The sequence below is a fragment of the Schistocerca gregaria genome, chromosome 10 (genome assembly GCF_023897955.1).
Source record: "Schistocerca gregaria isolate iqSchGreg1 chromosome 10, iqSchGreg1.2, whole genome shotgun sequence".
In the NCBI taxonomy this organism is placed as follows: Eukaryota; Metazoa; Arthropoda; class Insecta; order Orthoptera; family Acrididae; genus Schistocerca; species Schistocerca gregaria.
Window position 1 is genome coordinate 207,846,235 of NC_064929.1, and position 19,432 is coordinate 207,865,666.

General features: G+C 39.9%; 1 protein-coding gene across 1 annotated transcript in view; it reads left to right on the forward strand.

Moving 5' to 3' along the window:
- The window catches only part of LOC126293488 (charged multivesicular body protein 5), a 56,886-nt gene extending 37,719 nt beyond the window's left edge, over positions 1-19,167 (forward strand). Inside the window, exon 5 of the mRNA XM_049986741.1 lies at positions 17,497-19,167. Coding sequence (XP_049842698.1) covers positions 17,497-17,547 — 51 coding nt within the window. The 3' untranslated portion in view covers positions 17,548-19,167. The remainder of the gene's footprint in view (positions 1-17,496) is intronic.
- Positions 19,168-19,432: the final 265 nt, after the last annotated feature.

A 19,432-nucleotide genomic window follows, 5' to 3' on the forward strand; every position in this document is an offset into this window, starting at 1 on the left:
TTTACTGTCGACCTCCTGTCATCTGCACACCAGACACCACAGCTGGCCTTGCCAGTTGGACGCATGCCACAAAGCGGTTGTGTTCAATAGTTGATTACCCTGTACTTGTTACAAGGCTGAAATGTCTGTTCAGTGCAAGTTCTTCCTGCATCCTCTATAGTAGTTTCTGAACACGTATCACGTGTTTGAGCTTGAGTGCCTTGTGTACCCTATATATAGTAGACAACTAAATGATGGATGCTGTGTATCGGATACAAGGAAATATTCTCAGGATGTCTTAACAACTAAAGTTGAAACTACAGTGTATAAATTGAGGCACTGAGAACTGCAAGGGCCTAAAGCATATCGTCATCAGTAGAGAGATTTTTGCATTTATTCATGCTTCCGACGTCTGTTGATCTTATGGTAAGTCAAGTTTATCTGTGCTGTAGACCCACATTGTATGTATGAACATTCACGTAAAGCTGTCTTACTGGTTTCTCTAATATGCACTTAAATGTGGGCTGGTTGATAGTGTGTTTCAGGCCCCTATGGTTCTCAGTTCCTCAAATGTTTTTGTATACACAGAGTTGAACAAGATTACTATAGTTATCCAAAGTACCAGATTTCTCTGCTGTCTTCTGTTGTAACTGTAATTCCTGCCACAATACAATACATCAAAAATTATGAACATCAACATATAACAATATGGAAATTCCGGGATAAAAGGCTACCATTCACACATTGGGGACTGGTGCATGGTGCATAGAAACACATAATAGAAAAGAATTAAAACTACCTTTCGAGCTCTTGTCCTCCTTCTAGGAAGAGTACACACATTCACAGACACACCCAAATGTACATGCGTGGGCGCGCGCGCGTGCGTGCGTGCGTGCGTGCGTGCGTGCGTGCATGTGCCCACATACACATACGTGGGCACGAGCGTGCGCATGTGCTCTCCTGCTAGAAAAAGAGCAGGCACTCGAAAGCAAGTGTTAACTCATTAAGTGTTTCTGTGTGCCATGCTCCAGCCCCTTTATAAGCAAGTGAATGTCAACATATACAATAAAGCAGTGATTCACAATCCATGTAGCTCGTGCTTGAATGCTCATTGAAGTAATATACATTGTGAATTTTGCTGGTGTCCTGTGTTTTGATGAATCTCATAAGAATTCATACTATATAGCTGCACCAGTAAATAGCCTTCACCAGATGAAGCCAGTAATGGATGAATCATATCACTGCTTCTTTGTTAGCTAATGTCTCATACTAGGTTAAAAATCACAATACTTAATTAAGGATTCTGATGTGAATTAGATTTCTTTATGCCTACTAAAGATTTTATTAACTGAAAGCAAAATGTGTCTGAGTTAAGATGTGTCGTGTTACGGCTTACGAAGAGACAGAGTATAACAGAGAAACATTTATATTACTGCTGGAAATACTCTCCTCAGCACATTATTTATTTCTGATGGAGACTTCATGGAGTTGTCGTAATATGAAATAGTATCTAACTTGGAAGCAGTTTTGAAGAATTACCAATTTACTTGTGTCTATGAATATACTAAACTTACAGTTAAGTCCTATTAAGCATAGTAGAATTTTTTATGAAGCCCCATTCTGTCACTAGTGTAAATCATTGAAGCAACAGTCATTTATGTGTGGAGTTTCATTTATTTTGTTTTGTTTAAAAAGCATTTCTTAGTCCATACAACTTTGACATGCTATTGTTTGTTGCTTCTCTTGAAGCAGTTTTCAAGTAACTCTGGACTGTTTTGCAGGAACTTGTGCCTGAAGATCAGTATTTTTTGTAAAAATTGGCTTATTTGATATTGAAAATGTTTGTAAAGAAGATATCATTGTCACTTTTTGTGAAGGTAAATGCAAGTCATGTTACACAGGTTCTATGCCTAAATTAATCAGAACTCTCCAGCTGTGTTTTTTTGTTCCTGTTATGAATTTCAGTAGATGTGGATGAGAAGGTTTATACTAACTAGGTGTGAAGAGTGCAATTAATTTGGCATAACTTCGTGTTTTTTACTGTAAGTTCTCTGTTTCACTGCTGGTTAGCATTAACATTGCTCAGTGTATCATTCTAATTTTTATATGTAACATTTAGCACTTATCTTAGCACATTACTCAAGATGGGCAGGGCTTAGAAAGATCACTTGAAACTTGTCTATCGAACAAGAAATCAAGATGTACTTGTTCTGAACACAAGAATGCACAGATCATAACAGACACAACACTTTATTAAGTGTAGAACCCTTGTTCAAGAACACACTTGCCACGGAGTGGCTGCACTATTAGTTTGATAAATGTGGGCTGAATGTCGATATACGAATGAGAGCGAGGCTGGCCGGGTCCACTCTTATCAGCCAGTAGAGTTCCCAGAGGAGAGGTTGCGCAGTCATCAGAGAGTGGTGGCCTCTGCGGTGGTAGCATCTCCAGACTTTTGTGGTGCACCATATGACTGTGTTCGGGTTACGGGTGTGGAATCTACGTGGGTCACTACGCCCCTCCCCTATCGGTCACTGATCGTTGCTGCTTCCACGGGCACAGTGCGGGTGACGAGGATGTTGGGGGTGGCCTCCAGTCCGTGGAGGTGAGATGGGAGAGCAACTCCTGGTCACCTTAGAATACAGGTGAAAGTGGCCAGTACATGGAGTGCCCTGAACCCCTTCCTGAGCAAGAGACAACAGGACTGGTAACAGGCAGTCCAAGCTGGGATTCCCTGCAGTGTCTGGCAGCAGTGGGGAAAGTGGAGGTGACTCCGCCACAGATGGAGCTTGCAAGGGACACGTCTACCAACTGGAGGGGTGCCAGATCCACCAGTGGCAGCCGTGGACTCTCAACTTCCTCAGGCAGAGGCACTGACGCAGGCAGAAGAGGAGGCTGGAACACCAGTGGATAGGTGGCACCCAGCGACTGGGGCACCAACGAAGGTAGTGATGTGGCCAGGATGGGAGGGAGTGTGTGTCTACCCAGACTCGGAGCTCATTTTGATGGTGCCGGACCTCCTGATCCCTAGTCCAGAGGGTGTAAACACTGTGGACACTCTCACGCACGATGATTGCCAGTCAGTAGAGCGGGGGCCAAACAAAACCACATGCCCAGACTTCCGTGCCTGGTGGGAAACTGTACAGCAGAACATAATGGCAGGCGAGATTCCAGATCGAGCAGCAGCTGTGATTGGTGCCTGTGGAGAAAGTTGGCAATGTTAATGGGAACCTGTAGGAGTCATCTGGTTGGCCATCATAAAATCCCTTAATGCCTCCTCTGTGGGAAATTCCTGTAGATATTTTTTCATCTGAGTCTGTGTGAACTACACACTCTGCCTCCCTATTAGGTTGGGGGTGAAAGGGAGGGGTGCAAACATGGCAAATGCCTGACCGTGCACAGAAATCATAAAGCACCAGGGACTGGAACTGAGATCCCTTGCCGGAAACGAGAATAACTGCGAGTCCTCCCAGAGGAAAAATAGTGATTTCGGTATTGACTGAAAAGTGCTAGACCATGTACGGAAAACACAAAAATGCTTCACTGAAATCAGGTTAAGCACGTCCAGAAATGAACCTTCAAATCTATATGGATGTGTTCCCAGGGCTACGTAGCTGCAGGTCATTGGGAGAATGAAGCCTTGTGAGCCATCTGTTGACTAGCACACTGGGGACAGTCTGCAACCAAATGCTACAGCTCCCTGTCAATGCCAGTCCAGTACATGTCTGTGAGCCAAGGCTTTGGTGCAGGAAACACACCAGCAACAGTCATGTAATAGCTGCAAGACCTTTTGTGGCAATCTCCTAGGAATAACTACCATTAACTACCATGGGAGCCGTGTAGTCCGTGGAGAGGAGGTGGACCCCATCTGAGACCAAGAGATGATGACGCAACACACGAAGTAGTTATGAAATGGGTTATAAGCCTGGCTCGAGGGATGAGACAGCCGAACCTGCTGGACAAGTGGCATGACCTGTTTGAGGATGGGTCACATGCAGTAGGCTCAGCGACCTGGGTACTAGTGATCAGAAACCCGTGTACCGCTTGGTCGTAGGTGATATCAAAATGAAAATATATGAACTTCTCTCAAACTCGAGAGCCAGGCCGACTGTCAGCCAGAATGAAGCATCTGCGTTTTCGTGGTACCTAGTGAGGCAAAACTGGATGACATAGTGGTATTTGGAGAGGTGCAAGAGTCACTGCTGTAGCCTGTGGGCCATCTTATCGGGGTTCCAGGCAGAAACTAATGGCTTTTGGCCCATAATGATTTGAAATTTGGCGCCATACAAGAAAATATAAAATTTGATTACCTCATACACAATAGCTAGAGCCACCTTCTCGACCTGGGAGTAATGGACCTTTGCTGAACTGAGATTTTTGGATGGAAATACCAGTGGCCACTCTGAGGTGTCTATATTGCAATGGGCAAAGACTGCCCCTACACCATAGTGCGAGGTGTCCATAGCCAAAACCAATGCCTTGGTGGGATCAAAAGTAGCTACACATTGTGCCAACCTGAGACGATCCTTCAGCATGGTGATGGCTTGGTCACATGGTGGAGATCAGATAAAGGAAGCAGACAAAGGAGGAGGTAGAGGGAGGGGGTGGTCAGTTGTGGACACCCTGGGAATGAATTGGTGTAATAGGCAGTTGTACCCAGGAAATCCTGGAGTTCTTGTAATGACAAGGGACAGGGCAGATCTGTAATGACCCTGACAAGAATCACCAGGAGTTGGATGCCCTGCCATGATACGGTGTGACACAGATACTCAGGGAATGGTTGAAAAAATTTGGTCTTCTGCAAGTTGAAACTCGGACCCACAGCCAGGAGTTCGAAAAAAGGCCCAGAGATCGTACAGGTGGTTGCTCGTAGTACTTCCAGTAATGACACAGTGTCACCCAGGTAGTTGAAACAGTGTGGAATAGTGGACAAAATCTGTTGCAGATAATACTGGAAAATTTCAGTGCACTTACCACCCCAAACACCAACTGTTGTTATCGATACAGGCTGAAAGGCAATTAAGAACTGTGATATATTTTGACTCCTCATCCAAGGGTATCTGCTGCTACTAAAATTGCCACAACATTGCAATTTACCATAGGGTTTTGTCAAATTGTCAAGGGGTGTGACCCATTTACTAGAGGAAATGGGATCCACCACCCCAAGAGATGCAAGCTGGTCCAGCTTTGCCTTGGCTTGGGAGAGTGGAAATCTGCCTACCAGCAGAAAATCTAGGACGAGCCGACAGCTTGGAAGTTATGTGGACTCGAGAATATGTGTCACACTTTAGACCTTCCACAAAGAAATTCTGAACTCAGAAATTCCAATGATTGATAGGGGACTTTGGCGGGTACCAACTGTATGGAGTCTGTGACTGAAAAGCCAAAGCCCTGAAAGGTATCGCCGACCACTGATGGCCGAACGGTTCTAGGTGCTTCAGTGTCAAACCGCGCGACCACTACGGTCGCAGGTTCGAATCCTGCCTCGGGCATGGATGTGTGTGATGTCCTTAGGTTAGTTAGGTTTAAGTAGTTCTAAGTTCTGGGGGACTGATGACCAGAGATGTTAAGTCCCATAGTGCTCAGAGCCATTTGAACCTGAAAGGTATCAAATCCAAAAAGGTTTTTTGAACTAGTATCATGGACAACAAAAAAGGTAATAGGTCGAATCACAGAGCTAAATGTAACATTATCCATGAATTGCCCAAGCAAGGGGATTTGCTGTTTACAGTATCCCTGTAGGCACCTGTTTACCAGCTACAGTAGTGGAGAGCTGAGACCACGATATGTTCGGTCATTAAGCAGGGAAACTTGCACCATTGTCTACCTGCGGGTGCAGCAGTCAAGAAAGAACCAAAATCTCAATAAAAAGGCTGTTGGAATACTGATCAGGAACTGGCCCTGATGAGGAAACTTCCTGGATATCCATATCCACTGGTTTCAGTTGCCTGAGACTGCAGTCATGTGTGCGAGTTGAGTGTGCGTGCGTCTTTCGTTGCCGAAACCGGTTATTCAGTAAACAGTATTTAAGTGCTCTTGGCTTTTGAATTACTTCTACAACTATTTATGTATAATGGGATAAAAAGAAAGTGGTGGTAAAGTGTCACAGTTTTTCTTCTATGAACAAGATGTCAACAACAGAACTTGGTGTGATAATGAGTTAAGCTGTTGGAAATCTGTGTACCAACACAAACTATGCGAAGTCCCCAGGGGTAGGATTGAGTTTCTGAAACTGTCTGTACAGCTATATAGGTTAGAGTACCAGGTATTGCACCCTGCAGCCATTCACCCTGATGGCCACTCGTTTCCAAGTATTCGACACAAAATTATAGTTTTGTGTGATGATCTAGACAGATCAAGAGTTCCAGATACTGTGATGTTGTTTCATCGTGGTTAGTATACAAGTGTGATGTGCAGAAGATTGTGAGTGCTTAAAATATTTTTATTTGATTGATTGATGTAAATGTAATTTTTTAAAAGTCCTAATCCTGTGTAAGACTATTTTAATCATTGTATTAATTACATTTTTGTCCATTTTATTGCATTTACTATTTCTGTTCCTCGTTCCGCGTATTTATTTATAATCCCTTCTTTCGCTAAATCTTCAGCTGCATTATTTCATCCCTAGCGCAACAGGAATTTTTATACTAAATCTTTATATGAAGTTTACCATCTAAAAAAAGTTTACATCTTATACATATCAAAAAATACATTTTTCATTCAGTTTGTCACAAGGGAAAGCCACGACGTTGGGAACGCGTATTTACTGCAAACTTCGTACACTGGTAGTACTCCGTGAGGACAACAAAATGTGTAAGCTGTAGCGCGTACTTCTCAAGCGTTATTGAGAAAATCGCAAGATAATTTAGGTCTTCAAATATATACCTGTGTGTGGCAATTTTTACCATGAAGCGGCAGCAGTCGAGTGGTTAGCGTTCAAGCCCCATAAAACCTGAATCCCTAGATCGAGTCCCATTTTGTCACTTTTTTAAATTTCAACCCAGTCATTTTCTTTACTGTATATATTACAATTGATATAATGGGGAAAATATGTGTATCGGCTGAACTTTTATTAAATTTACAATGTTATTTGAAAGTCTGCAAATTTTTACTATCACAAATAGTATAATATTCATAACTATCAACTAGTAAACAACCAAACGCATAAAGTGATACTGAAAATGTATGCTTGTCCATGATTTGAGAAATTCCATATACCTGGAAGGAGCCCTAAACTACTTGCTACCTGCAAGTTTTGACCAGCACAGACGGCTTTCGAAAGATGTAAAATTGCACGAGAAGCAATTTCTCCTTCTCTTTCGATTAAATACAAACAATTTTGAAGACATGGACATGCATACAGTTTCAGTATTACTTTATGCGTTTGGTCGTTTACTAGTCGATAGTTATGAAGATTATATTATTTGTGATAATAAAAATTTGTAGGCTGCCAAATAACGTTGTAAATTAAAGTTCATTTGATTACACGTATTTTTTCCATTATATCAGTTGTAATATAAATAGTAAAGAAAATGACTGTGTTGAAAATAAAAAGAAAACTGACGAATGGGACTCGATCTAGCCATCCAATGATTACGGGGCTTGAATGCTAACCACTTGACTGCCACCGCTTTGTGGTAAAAATGGCCATGCACAGGTATATATTTGACGACCAAAATTATCTTGTGAGTTTCCCAATAACGCTTGAGAAGTACGCGCTACTGCTTACACATTTTGTTGTCCTCATGGAGTACCAAGAGTGTACGAAGTTTGCAGTAAATCCGCGTTCCAAACATCGTGGCCTCCCCTTGTCAGTCAATGTAAATAGATTTTTATCTTTTGCTTTTTAACTAATTGATTGACATTTTCAAATACTTAAATATTATGGTAGATTTATAAAAATAACTAAAATCACATGCCCAAAGATTCCAAATGAAAACTGAATGCTAGGAAGGAATAATAAGAGTAAATGCCAAAGCTGATATGGTGACTAAAGTGCTGTGACGAAGGATTAAAATTTTAGAAAAATACTTTTAAATCAAGTAACTGAATAAAAATAACTAACAAAATCAGTGAAATAACAATTTATAAAAAGTTCTGAAGCACCTACCAAAATTGTGACCCATAACCCTCTGCACATTACAGATGTGCATTGAACACTGTGCTAAAATGACACTCTAATTAGGACTGTCTATTTTATGGTTCTGTAACGTCACACGAAATTACAAAGTTTACATTTGTTGATTACCTATAAATGATAGTCCACGGGGGTGAATGGCAATAGGGTGAGATACCTGGGACCCTAATCTACGTCACTATACAGATGGTTTCGAAAAGTTGATCCCACCTGTGGGCACCTCTTCCTGTATGCAACTATCACAGTACCAACTGCAGTTTGCCTATTTTAGTGGATTTCACGGTCAACAAAATTTTTATTTTTCGTTTTTTGGTATAATGATTGACAAATTTAAAATGCTGTCACAATCTACTCATTAAGAGAAATCATCTTATATTAAAAGTTTAAGGCAATAATGTGTATGTTATTGCTAGAAACTGCGTTGGTCTTGGCACAGCGTAACTGATGGCGCACAAATACCTACACTTTATTCATCCAGTATTTGAAAATTGTAGTACTTAAAAGACTTTCAACAAACATTAGACGTAATTTCAAACCTATATGATAAACATTTTCACTGTTCATTCAATAAAACTTCAACATCAGGCACAACATTTTAATTTATTACTTTACCACGTACTCTATTTGTAATACAGTTTGCTGGTAGTATTCATATAAATCACTGAGTATACCTACAAAGTTATATCAGTGTACAACATATAGTTCAGCAGATGTGATGTCATAAACATTGAGATGTATGAAAAATAACCTTTTGCTTAAAATGGAGTGCAAATTACCCAGACTTTATCTGTCCAGTGTTTCATAATAAGAACACTTAGACTGTTTCAAGCTTAAGGTGAAATAATTGACACACAATCTCATTTGCAAAGCTCTCAGAGTTGGTGGTCATGTGAGCATGAGGTGTGCTTGGTTATGTGTATGAATGGTGGTATGTATGTGTTTCTCTTTTGCTGATGAAGCTTGTGGCCCAAAGCTTTATGCTAGTGTCTTTTAATTGTGCCTGTCCGCATCTTCTTTATGGCAAGTAGCAATCTGTCTTTTCCTACATTGTTGATATTCCTACCTAGAGTTTCCATTGTTTGATGAAGAGTACTTGTCAGGCAAAAAGGTACAAATGACAAGTACTCTTCATTAATATGTGCAGATATTGCAGTCTTGCTGCTTGTATTTATGAGTCCATGGAGCTTCAATACTAATCCTAATGATGGTCAGGTAGTGATTGAAATCAAATTGCAACAGAAATAAAGACATCTACTTCGTCGACCAGCGGCGACCCTCCTTCGTTGTTAACACTGACACGGTGGTTGTGATGCGTGCAATGCCTGATGAAGTACTCATTCGAGCTACTTTTATTTACTCTTCAAAATTCTTCGTGTATCTTCCTTAAAGAACCCCAGTGGTCGATAATTAAACCCTGATTTTAGTGTAAGGACTTTAAAGATCGTGTTACTTAGTAACCACTAATGGCACTGTAGTAGATCTGCCACCAGAGCCTTGTAGTTTTCTACCTAAGTTCTTCCAAGGAAGTTGTAGTACACATATTGGAAGGTACTTTTGTGCAGAGAACGATAACTGTAGTAAACAAAGATGAGGACAAGGTTTGCATATGTATGTTGTGTGGAGGGGGGGGGGGGGGGGGGCAGAATACTTTTACATTGCCAAGGCTTACAAAGTATTGTTGCAAACAACAGTGAGTAAAATTGTATCACCACTGAAGTGGGGCCCACATAGCAGTTTGCCTCAGAGTGTTTATCGCTGTCCAGCCCTGTTCCTGGCAATATCTATTGAAGAAGACGAAACTTGATAGCTGCTGGAGATTAGTAGAAGGGAGAATAGTTCAAAACTAGGCCAGCTTCTGTTGTGATTCTGCAAACAGATATCTTGTGAAATTTGGCTTGCTCTGTTCCTCCATGAGATCCATATCACTGTAGACAACAGTGCTCAGGTTGATTCAGTGTTCTGTCACTTCAGGAAGACATTTGACAACAACTCGCAGTGCCGTTTAGTGAAAAACATAAGAGTTTTTTGAGTATTGGACCAGTTTTTCCTCTGGGTTAAAGACTTCTTTGTAGATAGAACTAAATATGTCACTCTTAACATGTTTGCAGGTAATGTTTTGTCTATAAGAAAGTAGCAATGCCACAAGACATTACATATTTGCAGAGTGAGCCGCAGAGAATTGATGAATGGTGCAGGCTCCAGCAGTTGACCGTGAATGTAAATAAATGTAACATATCACAGGTACATAGAAAAAGAAATCCACTATGTACAGCTAGTGAATTTCTATATTATTGATGACAAATTTCTGGAAACAGTATCTACCATTAAATATCTAGGAAGATGGTGTGTAAGACCACATGAAACAAATTATAGGAAAAGCAGATGCCATATTGAGATCATAGGAAGAATAATCTTAAGGGAATGTAACTCATCCACAAAGGAAGTGGCTAGCATGATGCTCTTTCGACTGATTCTTGATCATTGCTTGTCAATCTGGCATTGGCATCATTACTACATACAACTGATTGGGGGGGGGGGGGGGGGGGGAGAGAGAGAGAGAGAGAGAGAGAGAGAGAGAGAGAGAGAGAGAGAGAGAGAGAGAGAGAGATCCTATGAAGAGTGGTGGATTTTGTTCGTTTAGTTGGTGTGAAAGCCTTACAGATTCTCAATAAACTCCAGTGGCAGACACTATGAGAAAGGCAATGTGCATTGCAGATAGGTTTATTGAAATTTCAAGTGGGTGGTTCCCGGGAAAGAGTTGGATAGCATGTTACTTCCTCCTCCGTACAATTCTCGAAATGACTGTGACGAGAAAATCCAAGAAACTAGACCTAATGCAGAGACTTTACCAACAGTGAACTAGTTGAACAGGAAAGGGGGGCTCAGTTAGTGGTACCAGAAGTATCCTTTGCCATACACCATTTGGTGGCTTGCAGGGTATGATGTAGATGTGATGCACACTGTAGTGGACTTAAGCTCCAAGCTCTCCCTTCATCAACTGTAAAAATATGACGGTGATAGCTTTCCTGCAATCTCACAAAATCCCTGACTACTTGACTCAGTCTTATCCATGGCCTTAATGAACTTTTTTTCAGTTAATATTTTTCACATAAATATCCTTTTGGTGGAGATAATCAAGAACAGGGAGCTGTAAGATGAATTCAACACTGCAAAGTTTTATAGTTGTTGGAAGCTAGAATTTCCCTCAGGGTAAATCAACAAGAACGGAAGATCAAGAGAGATTCTGATAGGATTAAGAGTGGTATAAAGCAGGGATGCAGTCTTTTGCCACTGCTAAACAATGTGTACATTGATGAAGCAATGAGGGAAACAAAAAGAAAGGTTCAGAAGTGGGATTAAAGGTCACCGTGAAAGGATATCAATAATAAAATATGATGATCACATTGCCAGCCTTGGTAAAAGGGAGGGGAAATTACACTCAGTCCCTGTTGAGAATAATGAAACCTAGTGAGCACATGGTATGCCAAATATGAAAGTAGTGAGGAGTAGCAAAAATGAGATTAAATGAAGTGAACATAAAAATTTGGTACCCTGTAGTAGGTAAAGCAAAGGAATTTTGATACCTTTGAAGCAAAGAGACTCGCGGTAGACAAAGGAGGACATAACAAATAGAACAGCACAGGCAAAGAGGACATTCCCAGGGGGGGGGGGGGGGGGGGGAGAATTCCAATATCAGACATTGGACTTAATTTGAGGAGGAAATTTCCGAGAATATACGAGATGTGGCAATAAAGAAACTGGACTGGTTGTGCATATTTCTGGCTTTATTGATGACAGAAAGGAGAGTGGGGGGAATACCTTGGATTTCTCATGACACGTGTATAAAATTTCACGCCGCTGTGGTGGTTAGTCTGGCTGTGAGCTTTCTTAGAAACAGGCCGTGTGTCTGAGCTCTGTCAGAATTATGCTATGCTCCAAAGTGAACAACATGTTAACATCAAATTCCTCACAAAACTTGGAAAATCAGCCACAGATACTTACAATTTGTTGAAACAATTTTATGGTGATCAGTGTCTATCTCGTACACAAGTTTTCAAGTAGTTCAAGGACGGTAGGGAAGACATTGAAGATCCACAATTGGGCCACCCTTCCACTTGCAAGGAGGTCAGTAGAATTGTTCAAGAATATCACCGCCTGAGCATTCCAGCAATTTCAGAACTTGCCTGCATCAATAAGGAAACTCTTAGACATACTTTTTACGATGATTTGGGCACGACAAAGGTTTAATGACAATTGTAGTTTTCTTCAATATCCGAGGGGTTATATATTATGTAACTGTTCTGAAGACCCTACATGAATGTGTGTGACCAAGGAGACCATACCTGTGGAAGAATCACTCCAGGGTTCTTCATCAGGACAACGTGGCGTTTCGTAACGCAATGTCTGTGAAGAGCTTGTTGGCAAAAAACAACATTCCAGTGATGGAATATTCACCTGATTTAGAACTGTGCAACTTCTCTCTCTTCCCAGAACTGAAAACCGTTCTCAAAGAAACAAGATTAGAGCCTGTGGATGCAACTAAGGAAAAAGCAACGAGACTCCTCAACAGCATAACAGAAAAAGACTTGCAGCACTGCTTCCAACAGTGGCAAATTCACATGGAGCGGTGCAGCGATCTGAGAGCAGAATACATTGAATGGGGCGTTTCAGTTGTGTAAGCTTTTTTCAATAAACAGTTAGAGCGTGATTTCGGTTTCTCTATCGTCACAACTCGTCCATTTGGAATACAACATTGTATGGAATTATCATAGACAATGGGAAAATTGGAAAGAAGAGAATCACAGCATTTGAGATATGATACTGTAGAAGAGTGTTGAAAACTAGCTGGGCAGATAAGAAATGATGAGGCTGGAATATGCCGAACAGATAATTGAGGCCATTGGGTGCAAATGTTAATCTGAGATGAAGAGGCTGGTACAGGAGGGGGAGGCTACGTTGACTCAGTTCGAAGGCTGATGCGACGCTGTGTGCCTTAATCTCACCTCTCTTATCATACTAGCTGACGAACTCAGCATTGCTCGGTTATTAATTTTGCCAGTTTTCTGTTAGAAATGAAAACAAAAAATGAACTTTCTTTATCGTGCAATACTGAGAAAATTTCATTTCCATGCATCCATGAAAACACCTTTGAAGTTATTAAATTTTTGTACAAAGAAATATGTATAATATACAAAGGTATAAGCACAGCATCCAAATTTTTTGTAACCATCTCTGTGCCATGCCTCTTCTTTGCTCTATAGCTGACTATTGTTTTCTTCTAGAGGCATCTGCACCTCGCAGCTGAAAACTTTCAAAAGCGCTGCCAGGTGTTTAGGATTTCTTTAAGCTGACTTGACTGTAGGAGTGTCTTAGTAATAAAGAATAAATGTATTAAAACATTTTTTCATACATTTAATTCTTTATGACATTGTGTCTCTTGAACTGTGCGTAAAAATGATATATTTTTATACGAACATTGAGTTGCATATGTGGATACTGTCTGCAAAATGTGTTGTGAATAGTTGGTCACCATGCGCAGTATGGCATGTTTTCCCACATTTCAGTGTTTATGATGTCATATCTCCTGAACGGTGTGTGATACCACGATCTAGCGGCGTATGTGGAAACTGTCTGCAAAATTTATTGCAAATAGAGTTAGCTGCACAGAAATACACGCACGCGTGACCTCCCTACACACACACACACACACACACACACACACACACACACACACACCAAACCACTGGACTGATTTCAACCAAACTTCATACGCATCTTCCATACTGTCAGGCAACAATTCAACAATTGATGTAGGCGTAAGAGCCACCTACTTATCATAACTCAAGAGATAAAAAACTGAGATGCATGAAAAGCTGCCGCATCATGCATGACGTACATACATCCGTGGTGTATTCATTGTACATGATGATTATAATTAAAGTTAAACTTTCAAAACACTGTAGAAATAACACCACTGGTCAGAATGACGTAAACTTGCAACGGAATATTATCAGAAAAGGAGTAAAAAGTATAGCAGGAAAAAAATAGTTTGCAAATTGATCAGTAGATGGCTATGGTGTCAGATTACATAAATGAAGACATCTGTCATGCACATGACCCATTGAAGTTGATATAAACTCACCGGGTACATGGCTTTTCCTCCTTTTGCGTCTGCGACATTCGCCATGACTGTCTCAGTGCAGGATCGTGTTCACTTGTAAAGCCTTACTACAGGAATGATGACTGTGCACATGTCGTTCTGCAGAAGTTCTGTACACTGAAGGGTTTGAAAAAAGGCGTTGGCTCAGTGATTGCCGTGGGTCTGGAGAATATGATTCGGAAATTCAAAAAGACAGGTTCTTTTGGTGTGCAACCTGGTAGAGGGAGGAAACAAACTGATTCAATGCCAATGGAAGCAGTGACCACAGCAATGCAGGAGGAGAAGAAGAGTGCTGGTGTGCAAACGTGTAGAGCACAGAGAATTGCCCGAACATTGGACATACCGATGAACATGGTGCATAAAATCCTATGAAACATTGTTCTATCCTATTCATTCAAAATTACCCATGTGCACGAGTTGCTTTCTGTTGATGTGCTTTAGAATTTCTTGCTTGCATGGAAGTGGACAACAATTAGCTTGTGGAAGATTCTGTGGACAGACGAAGCCCACTTTCATCTGACAGGTATGTCAATACACAGAATTGTCGAATATGGGCAACAGAAAATCCACACACAAATCAACCAGTACCACTTCATCCTGAAAAGGTCACTGCATGGTGCGGCTTTACGGCATCAGTGATCATAGAGCCATATTTTTTCAAAAAGACAGGTGCTTCTCGTCCTGTTACCTGGTAAACACTATGGGTGCCTTTTGCGCAACCACGTCATTCCAGCTCTCCAATATCGTGGATGTGTGGATAGGATCATTTTTTATATAAGATGCACATTGCAAATCCAGTTAAACGGCTGCTGAAGTACCATTTCGGAAATGCTAGAATTATCAGCCGTCATTTCCCTTCAGTCTGGTCATCCCAGTCACCTGATCTTTATCCGTGTGACTTCTGGCTGTGGGTCTATCTGAAAGATGTTGTGTTCATTGTTCTGATTGCAAACTTAGCTGCATTGAAGGCACGCATTGCGCAACACACCCCAGAAACACTTTGCTCAGTTTTGGAACATGCTGTTTCTCGTTTTCAACTTATTGAAGAAAACGGTGGACAGCATATTGAACATGTTTTGTGCCAGTCACGTGGAAATTAATAATCCGATTTGATATTTATTGATGATTTTTATGTGGTTTTTGGCCTCGGGAGAATTAAAAACCGATGTGATGGATGCTTTTTATGCTGTTTTTGGCCTCAGGACAATTACAGATGAATGGAAAAACTGATAGAAGCCGACCTCCTGGAAGATTAGTTTGGATTCTGTAGAAATGTTGGAACACTTGAGGCAATACTGACCCTACAACTTACCGTAGAAGAAAGATTAAGGAAAGGCAAACCTATGTTTCTAGCATTTGTATACTTAAGACAAAGCTTTTGACAATGTTGACTGGAATACTATCTTTCAAATTCTGAAGGTAGCAGGGGTAAAATACAGGGAGCGAAAGGCTATTTACAACTTGTACAGAAAGCAGATGGGGGTTACAAGAGTCAAGGGGCATGAAAGGGAAGCATTGGTTGGGAAGGGAGTGAGACAGGGTTGTAGTCTCTCCCCGATGCCATTCAATCTGTATATTGAGCAAGCATTAAAGGAAACAAAAGAAAAGTTCGGAGTATGTATTAAAATCCATGGAGAAGAAATAAAAACATTGAGGTTTGCCGATGACATTGTAATTCTCTCAGAGACAGCACAGGACTTGGAAGAGCAGTTGAACGGAACGGACAGTGTCTTGAAAGGAGGGTATTAAATGAATATGAACAAAAGCAAAGTGAGGATAATGGAAAGTAGTTGAATTAAGTCGGGTGATGCTGAGGGAATTAGATTAGGAAATGAGACACTTAAAGTAGTCAAGGAGTTTTGCTATTTGGGGAGCAAAATAACTGATGATGGTCAAAGTAGAGACAATATAAAATGTAGACTGGTAATGGCAAGGAAAGCGTTTCTGAAGAAGAAATATTTGTTAACATCGAGTATAGATTTAAGTGTCAGGAAGTCATTACTGAAAGTATTTGTATGGAGGGTAGCCATGTATGGAAGTGAAACGTGGATGATAAATAGTTTAGACAAGAAGAGAATAGAAGCTTTCAAAATGTGGTGCTACAGAAGAACGCTGAAAATTAGATGGGTAGATCATGCAACTAATGAAGAAGTATTGAATAGAATTGGGGAGAAGAAGAGTTTGTGACACAACTTGACTAGAGGAAGGGATCGGTTGGTAGGACATGTTCGGAGGCATCAAGGGATCACCAATTTAGTACTGGAGGGCAGCGTGGAGGGTAAAAATTGTAGAGGGAGACCAAGAGATGAATACACTAAGCAGATTCAGAAGGATGTAGGCTGCAATAGGTACTGGGAGATGAAGAAGCTTGCACAGGATAGTGTAGCATGGAGGGCTGCATCAAACCAGTCTCAGGACTGAAGACCACAACAACAACGACAATTAAAAACAGATTTTTTCCATATGATGATATATGACCTTGCTGTGGTGGATGGGATTACGTAACTAACAGTATCACATATCTACACCTGTGCACACTGAGTAGAACAGTTTGGTTAGTGTCAAACGTACACCTTAGGCATTGTTGTGTGATTCATGTGTCATTTGTAGTCTACCACTATTATACTATGATGCTTACAGCGCCGTCTATTGCTACATTTTGTAACTATTTAATTTTCTTCTGCCATGCTTTTTCTCTCCTCCTCTGATAATATTCCGCTGCACTTTGACATCTTTCTTACCAGTGACGTTACGTCTACAGTGGTTTGAAACTTTAATTAGAATCACCCTGTATATTGAATGTATTGTATATTTACATACTACACATATAAATACATCCATTTTTATAATCTGTATGGATATTTGGATTTCCTAAATGAAATACACAATGAATACAGCACAAGCATTTCTTAAACACCACCTTTTTAAATTTTCTTATCAGATTAAATAAGATCACAATGGTGTCAGACAATATTTGAGTGTTGAACCTGCTACTGATAAAATAGGTTTATTCTATTGGATACTGATAAAATAGAATTATTCCACAAAAAGAGGCCGCTTACAAATCTCTTGTGTATCCCATTTTAGAATATTGCTTAAGGGTGTCAACAATACATAATGATTGTACCTCACAAATACATCTTATTTAGAAGTACTGTTTTCAGTTCTGAATGACTGCTTTTCTTTATCACCTGTGACAAAAATTCCATTCTTTTTTCAGGATGGTGTACCTGTGGATGAATTTGGTCTGCCTCAGATACCTGCATCATAACTTTGTGATGTCACTTGGAAACTCTGCTCGTTACTTCCAAAAGAACTTATGAACATTTCTTGATATGCAAGACAGCCATAATGATCGTTACACTTAAGCATTATCAGCCACTCTGAATTTGTTCATGTGGTGATGCCTCCTGCTAAATATCAGAAAGTATAGTTGCTTGTTCTAACCATAAATTAAAGAGCATTTTGATGTGATGATGGTTACAAGCTATGAAATAAGACAAAACTTTTATTTTGTACACCTTTTCTTTGGAAGTGAGAATCTTGAAGGATTGTGTACAATTTGAAACTGCTATTTACCTGAAGGTATTCTTTTAATCAAAAGTTATTGTAGTCTTTATTGTTTTGTTATTTTGCTATATATTTTATTCTTTGTATAAACTAACATCTGTATTTTAAACATTTCTGTGTTAGTTATTAAGCGTGGTTTCACACAGACGTTAAATATCCGTTGTTACCTGCCAGTATCATTCACAAAATAATTAAGGTTTGTCATTAAGAATGTCACCTATCCATTAGGGGAATGTTCTAAAAGTCAAGTGACTATGCAGCCTGAGTGGATATCTGATTAGCCAAGGTAAGGAACCTACACATTTTGGAATCGGAACAGTGAATTTTTGAATGTGATTCTGTTTTCATTGGACTTTTACTGATAACATCAACACATTTATAAATGAAGGAAATATAAGAAAAACGCCACAGTTGTCATGTTTTTGTTGATATACTGTGGTGTCACATGAGATAGAGAAGAAATGTGCATGTCTCAGAGAACAACACAATTTTTCACTAGTTGTGAGAGTGATAATTTTCAGAAATAGCATTTGCGTAAGTTATGGTGTGTCTGCAGTGTTAGACCACGGTATTATTACGCTTAAATAAAATGAACTTTCAGTTGTTGAGGTGTAGTCACAATGATTGAATTGCAGTTTCTTAGTAGAGTTAACTGTTCTGTAGTTGTGCACAATTTTGATGATTAATGGTCTAGTTTGAAGTCCAGAGGCTATAGCTCACAATATCAGATGAAGACTTAGACAATATTCAAAATATTGTGCCTAAAAATGTAATTGTCAGCTCGGCCAAAAGGCTGCAAATTTACCATAATAATGAACTGTTTTTTATACACACTAACAAAATAAGTGCTTGTGCATTGATTAATCCATGGCATTGATTTCTGTATTTTAAAAAAAAAAAAAATATGAACCAGTATATAATACAAAGCCCAGGGTTCTCGCTCCCCCTGATGACACTCTAGTTGAAAACTTCCCAGGTAATTTTGAAGAACAGATGGACACACTATATTGCATTCAGAAATATCCATGTACGCTTTTAACCTCAGTTGCGTGGTGTTGAAAATAGAATAGTGTGTGTGTCTTGAGCTCCAGTGGAGTAGAAACATAAGTAAAATTTGAAATATTGTTTTGTTTATAATCTCCTAAGCTTATTATCTTTCGTAGTATAATTGTTGCAAATATACAACGACAGTCGGATGTCATAAACACTTCCACATAACAGGCAAATAAATTTGTTGAATTATTTTTTTCCCCTATCCATTGCAATCTTGCTTCTGTTATTATCTCTTCATTTATTGGAATAAACGTTTGAAGAAGAAAAACTGCATATATTTGTAGAATCCTTTAATTTTATTTCAACTTGTTATTGCTTGAGAAGTAAGATTTCTACTTTTAAGAAAAGGAGTTGCAGTGTTTTCTCAGGCATTTTTCCCTGTGTATTGCTGGATGGATGTTTCAGAAAGTAACTTGAATTTGCTTATTAGGAAAATACGAACACAGGTAATGACTTGTAATATACACTGCACAACAAAATTAAAGGATCACTTTTCGAAACACCGTAATTGACTCCAATTACGATGCATAAGT